Source organism: Phyllobates terribilis, unplaced genomic scaffold, assembly GCF_046119375.1.
Source record: "Phyllobates terribilis strain yellow unplaced genomic scaffold, ASM4611937v1 Scaffold_2__4_contigs__length_985480577, whole genome shotgun sequence".
Lineage (NCBI taxonomy): Eukaryota > Metazoa > Chordata > Amphibia > Anura > Dendrobatidae > Phyllobates > Phyllobates terribilis.
In genome coordinates, this window is record NW_027362762.1 from 3,446,937 (window position 1) to 3,456,796 (window position 9,860).

The 9,860-nt window shown below is 42.8% G+C and overlaps 1 protein-coding gene across 1 annotated transcript; it reads right to left on the reverse strand.

Annotated features, from left to right (window-relative positions):
* Nucleotides 1-7,420: 7,420 nt before the first annotated feature.
* On the reverse strand, nt 7,421-8,350 carry LOC141242725 (olfactory receptor 5AP2-like). Its single transcript, XM_073668860.1, has one exon. It carries the CDS (start codon nt 8,348-8,350, stop codon nt 7,421-7,423), a length of 930 nt encoding a protein of 309 aa, XP_073524961.1.
* Between the last annotated feature and the right edge of the window lie 1,510 nt (nt 8,351-9,860).

The following is a 9,860-nucleotide window of genomic DNA, read 5'->3' on the forward strand; positions in this document are numbered from 1 at the left end:
GAAGGCCTGCTGCACAAAGTCTCCTCTTAACAGTTGTTGTAGAGATGTGTCTGCTGCTAGAACTCTGTGTGGCATTGACCTGGTCTCTAATCTGAGCTGCTGTTAACCTGCGATTTCTGAGGCTGGTGACTCGGATGAACTTATCCTCAGAAGCAGAGGTGACTCTTGGTCTTCCTTTCCTGGGGCAGTCCTCATGTGAGCCAGTTTCTTTGTAGCACTTGATGGTTTTTGCAACTGCACTTGGGGACACTTTCAAAGTTTTCGCACTGACTGACCTTCATTTCTTAAAGTAATGATGGCCACTCGGTTCTCTTTACTTAGCTGCTTTTTTCTTGCCATAATACAAATTCTAACAGTCTATTCAGTAGGACTATCAGCTGTATATCCATCAGACTTCTGCACAACACAACTGATGGTCCCAACCCCATTTATAAGGCAAGAAATCCCACTTATTAAACCTGACAGGGCACACCTGTTAAGTGAAAACCATTTCCGATGACTACCTCTTGAAGCTCATCAAGAGAATGCCAAGAATGTGCAAAGCAGTCATCAAAGCAAAAGGTGGCTACTTTGAAGAACCTAGAATATAAGACATATTTTCAGTTGTTTCACACTTTTTTGTTAAGTATATAATTCCACATGTGTTAATTCATAGTTTTGATGCCTTCAGTGTGAATGTACAATTTTCATAGTCATGAAAATACAGAAAAATCTTTAAATGAGAAGGTGTGTCCAAACTTTTGGTCTGTACTGTATGTGCTGGCATTAACATATACACATCTCATAGGCTAAAGTTGATATCATCTACACCCACCTTAAGGGTGTTACGCTCACGCCCGGAGTGGCGTGAGCGTCATTCGTGATCCCACTGGACCATGAACCGAGGAGTGCCTGGAGGGGCTTGACAAAGTATCAACTCGGTCCGACCAAGGTCACACGGTGGCTCAGTTGACTCCGTGAACCAGGAAGGAACCGAGCAGAGAGACCAGGTGCTACTCCAGGTCAGACCCCGGTCACAGCTGTTGACCCACGCCGGGGAATGCAGGAACAGGCAAGTTAGGCTGGCATACTAGCAGGTGGATATTGGCAGGCACGGCTGGTATGCAGACACGTGGGTACTGGCAGGCACGGCTGGTATGCAGACAGGTGGGTACTGCAGGCATGGCTGGTATGCAGACAGGTGGGTACTGGCAGGTAGGAACGCAGGCAGGATAGGGACCAGTACAGACTGGGATACAGGAACAGAGCCGCAGGTGCGGCAGACAAGCTGTCAGAGCAAAACCCGCAGGTGCGGTAGACAAGTAGAGCAGAGGAAAAACGACAGATGCGTTAGACAAGCAGAGCAGAGCAAAACCCGCAGGTGCGGTAGACAAGCAGAGCAGAGCAAAACCCGCAGGTGCGGTAGACAAGCAGAGCAGAGCAAAACCCGCAGATGCGGTAGACGAGCAGAGCAAAACCCGCAGGTGCGGTAGACAAGCAGAGCAAAGCAAAACCCGCAGGTGCGGTAGACAAGCAGAGCAGAGCAAAACCCACAGGTGCGGTAGACAAGCAAAGCAGAGCAAAACCCGCAGGTGCAGTAGACAAGCAGAGCAGAGCAAAACCTGCAGGTGTGGTAGACAAGCAGAGCAGAGCAAAACCCGCAGGTGTGGTAGACAAGCAGAGCAGAGCAAAACCCGCAGGTGCGGTAAACAAGCAGAGACACTGCAGGAAAAGGGAAGATACGAACATAGAGACAAACAAGTAACGGGCTAGGACACTGTTCAGACAAGAACTGAACCAGGAACAAGATACAGGAACGAGCCTGGGAACTCAGCCCCCAGGGTGGCGGAACAGACTAGAAGTCACATATACAGGTAACAGGCCTGGGTACTCCGCCCCCAGGGTGGCGGAAACAGACAAGATAGAAGACAGGACCTGGCAACTCAGTTGCACAGTACACACTGAAAGAAAGTGTTGCTCAGGCACCTCCTACTGGGTGGAGGGGGTTTAAGTATCCAGTGACTCACAACAATAGGCTGGGGACGCATTAGGAGTGCGCACACAGTAACTATAAGAATCAGACAGTAACCGCGCTGCCGCCCTAAGCAATCAGACAAGAGACATGCACACAGCAGATACTGGAGCAAAGTGTGCAGCCAGGACTGATAGGTAAGATGGCGGTCTTGCATGGTGGGAGGTGGTAAGCCATGCCAGCACGCCGCCAGGGATGTTACAAAGGGTTTAGGTATGGCTCCTTATTTCTTTAATTTCACTTTCCTATGTGTTATCTCTGAGTTTTGTTAGACAAAGAAATGCTTGGGACTCCTAATCTAAACATACATGGTCAAACTAAATAGATAAATTAATCTTGCTCTCACAGACACATGGTAAGGTTTTAATACTAGAGGTTAGGACCATCCCAAATAGGGTCACCGTGACGTGGTGGGATGGCTTTTTTGTTCTTTTGATTAAAATTATGTTAACCAAGTACCCTATATTATTTACGTGCACTATTGCTATTTATTTACTGCAGAGTATTTGCTCATTTTATTTTTGTCTTGGGTTTTGTCTGTATTAATTTGCTTGTAGTTAGATAAGAGATAAATCACTGCAAATGCAACTGGACCATCTTCTGTAGTGTACGATCAAATACAATGTTTTTAGTCTTTTTTTTTAAAGATGCATGTAGTAAAATTAGGCAACTTTAAGTGGCCTTTTCAAGCAATATCCCGCAACAAACACATTTCCACATACATAGATAATACCCCAGGTCAAGTACCAATCAGTAAAAAACACAAGAATACATGTCAAAGCTTCAATTCAAACACCTGACACACATCATGTAAAAAATATATGGCTGACATAACAACCTACCATAAGCAATGAAAAGAAATACTATACTTTATATCCCATCAAATCCAATGATCTATGGGCGAGACGACACAGATGATCAGCAGCTGAATCACCTCCTGCACACAGACAGATGTCCCATCATGGCTGTAAAAGAGGGGAAGAGCTGGTGGTGTAACCCAACATTCCTCCTGTGCTAGTGTCCACCGCTGCTCATGTGAACACTAACAAAGCGTCACACGATTGTTCCCATCCTGGACATTATACCCTTCATCTCGAGACATCTAGAAACATGTATGGATGCAGCACAGTTGTGTATGTAAAGTATTATCTCAGTATTCGCCTTCAGTTTTCTTTAGAAATGTAGCAAGAAAAACGTACTGTGTGGACACGTATGACAAGATGACATTCTGTTCGTACAAAGCAGCTTGTTACATGTACAAATGCATATTATACAAAAAATAATCCTTAGGACTCATAGCTGAATCAAGCGATCTCCTAGATATGTGGGGAGTCACTAGAGTTAAAAACAATTCACAAGCAGTTTTCTGATTAGTATGCCCGGTGCAACATCATCATCGCTGTGTCACAAACACATGACGTCGAGCAGGGGCTATTGACGTGGCCACTGGACCAATGTCCTGCAAATTTTCTCTATCAGTATTATTATCATATTATCCTATAGATCCCTTTACTACAGCAACCTGACACTGCACCCATAACACGAGAATCGATGGAGAAAAAAAGTGATTCACTCATCTTTAATAGATTTTATAAAAAAATGTCTTTGATCCAGCAGCAATAGGAGCCAACAGGTGCTGGATTGTAAAATATTCTGGATTATCGGATTTATTTGGGGAGTGAACTTTTATTGGTCATGAGCATTGAGTATCTCGAAGGGTGTCCAATGGCCAAATGCCGGTCATAGGCTGCAGCGTTGAAGGTGAATGTCTCAATGGAAGGATAGCTGTAGATGACATAACTAAGGAATCTACTAGACCTACAATAAAATCTATGAAAAAGTTTGGCATTTGTGTTGGGAAAACTCCCGACGCTTATATAGAATGTATCCATAGAGCCCCCTGTCCCTCAGCATATGTCAAAAGATCGTGCAGTTCATTGGTAGAGTAAAAAAAATACAAAAAAACATAATTATGTTGTAGAAGAAGTCGAATAAAAGAAAAGCTAATAGAAGACCTAGAAACATAGAATGTTAGAGTTGGTTGAGACCTCCAGGGTCATCATGTCCAACTCCCTGCTCAATGCAGGATTCACTAAACCATCTCAGATGTCTGTCCAGCCTCTGAAGACTTCCATTGAAGGAGAACTCACCACCTCTCGTGGCCGCCTGTTCCACTCATTGATCACCTCACTGTCAAAAAGTTTTTTCTAATATCTAATCTGTGTCTCCTCCCATTTAGTTTCATCCCATTGCTTCTAGTCTTTCTTTGTGCAAATGAGAATAAAGCTGATCCCTCTACACTGTGACAGCCCTTCAGATATTTGCAGACAGCTATTAAGTCTCCTCTCAGTCTTCTCTTTTGTAAGCTAAACATTCCCAAATCCTGTAACCGTTCCTCATAGGACATTGTTTGAGGATCGGTTAGAGGAAATGGAAATGTTTAGCTTACAAAAGAGACAAATAGGTAGATGATTGAAAGATAGGTAATGAATATGAAAGAAATAGATAAATGTGAGATAGACAAAACAAGATTAGAAATGGTCACCAAACACCCTGTACACAATTTATACAGATTTTATTAAAGAAAAATGTTATATTCACTCTCAGAATTTACATTACACATGTCGAACAATTCAAAAAAATCTGTCAAAAATTACTGCTGTTTGGGTATTTTATCTAAGTTGCTAAAGTATTTCTAAATAAAAAAACATTTCTCAAATATTAATCGATGAAATATTAATTAGATTAGATATATAGATGATAGAGTAGATAATAAACAGATAGATACTAGATGCAGTTGTGTTCAAAAGTTTACATACCCCAGCAGAATCTTTCCTTTCTTGGCCTTGTTACAGAGAATATGAATTATAACAAAAAAAAAATTTCTCCACTCATGGTTATTGGTTGGGTGAAGCCATTTATTGTCAAACTACTGTGATCACGGTCATTTGGATGTTTTTGGTTGTCATTAAGATTTAAAAAGAGAAAACACAGTAGTTTGACAATAAATTATTATTATTATTTATTATTATAGCGCCATTTATTCCATGGTGCGTTACATGTGAAAAAGGGGTATACATACAAGAACAATTACAATAATCTTGAGCACAATGTGACAGCGACTGGTACAGGAGGAGTGAGGACCCTGCCCGCGAGGACTCACAGTCTAGAAGGGATGGGTGAGGATACAGTAGGTGAGGGTAGAGCTGGTCGTGCAGTGGTATGGTGGAGCGAGGACCCTGCCCGCGAGGGCTCACAATCTACAAGGGATGGGTGAGGATACAGTAGGTGAGGGTAGAGCTGGTCGTGCAGCGGTATGGTGGAGCGAGGACCCTGCCCGTGAGGGCTCACAGTCTACAGGGGATGGGTGAGGATACAGTAGGTGAAGGTAGAGCTGGTCGTGCAACGGTATGGTGGAGCAGTGGTTACTGCAGGTTGTAGGCTTGTCAGAAGAGGTGGGTCTTTAGGTTCCATTTGAAGGTTTCCACGGTCGGCAAGAGTCTGATATGTTGGGGTAGAGCGTTCCAGAGTAGGGGGGAAGCATGGGAGAAAACTTGTATGTGATTGTGGAGTAAATAAGTGGGGAGAAGAGAAGGAGATCTTGTGAGGATCGAAGGTTGCGTGCGGGTATGTAGCGGGAGACTAGGTCACAGATGTATGGAGGAGACAGGTTGTGGATGGCTTTGTATGCCATGGTTAGGGTTTTGAACTGGAGTCTCTGGGCAATGGGGAGCCATTGAAGAGATTGACAGAGGGGAGAGGCCGCGGAATAGCGGGGGGACAGGTGGATTACTCGGGCAGCAGAGTTTAGGATGGATTGGAGGGGTGCAAGAGTGTTGGAAGGGAGGCCAGAGAGCAAGAGGTTTCAGTAGTCAAGGCGGGAGATGATGAGGGAGTGCACTAGTGTTTTTGCAGATTCATGGTTGAGGAATGTGCGGATCCGGGAGATATTTTTGAGTTGGAGTCGGCAGGAAGCGGAAAGGGCTTGGATATGTGGTTTGAAGGAGAGTTCAGACTCCAGGGTTACCCCAAGGCAGCGAGCTTGAGGGACTGGGGAGAGTGGGCAGCCATTGACGCTGATAGATAGGTCAGATGGGGGGGTTGAATGAGATGGGGGAAAGATGATGAATTCTGTTTTGTTCATGTTAAGTTTTAGAAATCTAGCAGAGAAGAAGGATGAGATAGCGGACAGACATTGTGGGATTTTGGTTAGTAGAGAGGAGATATCAGGTCCGGAGAGGTAGATCTGTGTGTCATCAGCATAGAGGTGATAATGAAAGCCATGAGACTCTATGAGCTGTCCCAGGCCTAAGGTGTAGACGGAGAAGAGTAGGGGTCCTAGAACTGAACCTTGGGGGACACTGACAGATAGGGGGCGAGATGAGGAGGTGATGTGTGAGTGGGAGAGAGTGAATGTCCTGTTTGTTAGGTATGAGGAGATCCAGGATAGGGCCAAGTCTGTGATGCCAAGAGATGAGAGAATCTGTAGTAAGAGGGAATGGTCCACTGTGTCGAAGGCAGATGACAGGTCTAGAAGGAGGAGGATGGAGTAGTGTCGCTTGGATTTGGCAGTTAGTAGGTCGTTGGCTTCACCCAACCAATAACCATGAGTGGAAAAAAAGTTTTTTTGTTATCACTCATATTCTCTGAAACAAGGCCAAGAAAGGAAAAATTCTGCTGGGGTATTTAAACTTTTGAGCACAACTGTATATAGTAGAGTAGATAATAGACAAAAATATGTTACCAATTAATTAAAATTTTAATCTGAAAAGCACAGAATATTTTTAACTTTTTTATATTTTATGTACTTTTCACAGAATTTGGCCATTCAATGATAAGCAATGAGATACATGATTTAATTACAAGGGTCCGTTGTGTGTGATAATACACCAGAGTGTGAACAATCATTTAGGGATGAAAAATTCAAATTAACAAATTAACCAAAGGGTAAATAAGACCTAATTAAGGGACGTTATAAAATGTGACTTTTAATTCTTCTTCTTAAAAAAAGTGGTCTAAATTTAAAATGACTAGAGTGGACCTGCATTATTGTAAAGTCTACACAGGATTAATAATACTAGAAATCTTACTAGGCTAGGAATACCTATTTCTGAGCCTATGCTTTCTCCTCTAGATCATGGCTGCAGTCTATCAATCTATATAGAACTTTTCAGATATGTTCACTTCAGTTCCTTTCATACAGGTAACACTCAAGATACTAAAAGACACACATATAGGCACCCCAACAAGTTTCGCCTATACAGGTTTCCTCAGGGGGCTAGGGCTATAGTGAGAATATATACTTATCTAAATAGTGTTTTCATATATATATTTTTTTTCATTTTTACTTCAAGCTGATTTTTTTTAAATTTCTTTCTCTTTTTTTTTTTTTTTTTACTATTATGGGTCTCATTTTTTCTTGTTATGTAATTTTTGAAGGATCTTAGTTCTTAAAGCTTCTGTTCTGATGCCATATATTATTGGGTTTAGGGTGGAGGAAAATGCCCCGGTCAGAGATATCACAATGTTGGACACCACAGAGAGAAGTTCTCCTTTAAGTTTGTAGCGAAAGACAAAAAACAAAATTGAGACCAAGAAGGCGGTGAAGGCGATGATGTGGGTCACCAAAGTGTGGATTGCCTTCTGGTAGGCCTCTTGAGAGATTTGAAGACACACAATGAATGTCCTTATGTAACAATACATGACAACTAGGACACAGCTAACTACCATAATCGAGGTCCACGTAAATCCAAATACAACACTAAGAGTGGTGTCTCCACATGCCAGATGGGTAAGTGAGATGGTTTCACACATCATACTGTTAATCATAACCCCACACAAAGTCTGCCTTGTGGCTAATATGACAATTACACATATTCCCGACAAGACGTAAATCCATATCTCCAACAGAATATTTTGGGCTTTTTTATTGGTCATCAGCATTGGGTATCTTAGAGGATGTTCAACGGCCAAATATCGGTCATAGGCCATGGCGGTGAAAGTGAATATCTCAACAGAAGGATAACTCTGGACAAAGAAACTTTGGGCCAGGCATCTGGTGTATGGAACAGTGTAGCATCCGGTAAGGAGGTCTATGATAAGTTTTGGCATGATAGATGTCGTTCCGTATATACCATTGAACATAAGATTAGAGATGAATATGTACATGGGTTCATGAAGAGACTCTTCCATATATGTAAGAAACACGATGGTAAAACATAAAACTATAGCCATCACATAGACCACACCAATGACCAAAGAGAAGAGATACTTAAAGTTACTGATCTCAACAAGTCCCATGAGGATAAGGTCTGTTATAGCCAAAGATATATTTTCCATTTCTTGCATATGTTTCCTGTTGTCATTGAAAGAAAGACACCAAGTTTGAAAAGATCTTGAAGGCGAAGGAGCAGAACACTCAAGAGGATGATCATTCCTTACTATCTTCAGAGAAGGAAATAATCCATTCATGGTGGGATCAGGTTTTATAGACTCACTGTAGCCGTGCAAATCCTTGTTGGGGAATTAACCCTACGTAACAGGTCGACTCCAAGAGACAACAGCTGTGCTGCATCTGCAGAGATGACAGAATGTGTTTACCTGAAGGGACCGAGACTGTTGCAGTTTCTAATTAGTTCATTAGGTTGATATTCGGAAACACCTCTAGGGATTCTTCATCCTTATCAGAATTTTATTCGACATTTGCTATATATTTTTATAAAACACCACACCAGCGCTTTTTTTTATTGTACTGCTGAAATAGTGGTTTTAGTGTAATTCCCGAGCCCCCAGTCTCATACCCACCTGCAGCCTTCATCCGTTTCCAGAGCTGCTTCCGTCGGTCTCCGGCAAAAAGTGACCTGCCGGCAGCTCCAGTGTTTCATGGAGCACTGAGGAGTTCACTATTAAATATAAACTCCAATTGGGGAGTTGGGCCAAAAAATGGCAAATGGGGTTCAATGACGATAAATGTAAGGTCATGCACATGGGAAAGAAAAACAGCAGTCACCCATACATATTAAATGGGAAACCGTTGGGGAAATCTGACATGGAGAAGGACCTGGGCGTCTTGGTTAACAGCAAATTAAATTGGAGTGCCCAGTGTCAGGCAGCAGCTGCGAAGGCAAATAGAGTCATGGCATGCATCAGAAGAGGAATAGGGGCATAAGATGAGAACATTGTTCTTCCTCTGTATAAAGCGCTGGTAAGGCCGCACTTAGAATATTGTGCACAGTTCTGGGCTCCGGTGCTCAGGAAAGACATATTGGAGCTAGAGAGGGTACAAAGGAGGGCGACTAAGGTAATAAAGGGAATGGAGGGACTAGAATACCCAGAGAGGTTGTCAAAATTAGGCCTATTTACGTTGGAAAAGAGAAGGCTTAGGGGAGACCTCATAAACATGTATAAATACATCAGGGGGCAGTACAGAGATCTCTCCCATGACCTGTTTATACCAAGGATGGTGACAAAGACGAGGGGGCACACTATGCGTCTGGAGGAAAGGAGGTTCCTGCACCAGCATAGAAGGGGATTCTTTACGGTCAGAGCCGTGAGACTCTGGAACTCTCTGGGAGAGGAAGTGGTGATGTCCAACTCACTTAATGAGTTCAAGAGAGGCCTGGACGCCTTTCTTGAGAACAATAAAATTACATCTTATGCTTAGTGATAGTTAATTAATCCAGGGATTTAATCTGACTGCCAGATTGGTGTCGGGAAGTGAATTTTTCCTCAATGATGTAAATTGGCCTATATCGCATGGTTTTTTGTTGCCTTCCCCTGGATCAACACTGCGGAATAGCTGCAGTGCACAAGAAATAGGCTGAACTGGATGGACGCTTGTCTTTTTTCG

What these genes read in the sequence shown, in the direction of transcription:
- LOC141242725 (XM_073668860.1), bottom strand. Translation starts at nt 8,350, where the DNA reads ATGGAAAATATATCTTTGGCTATAACAGACCTTATCCTCATGGGACTT.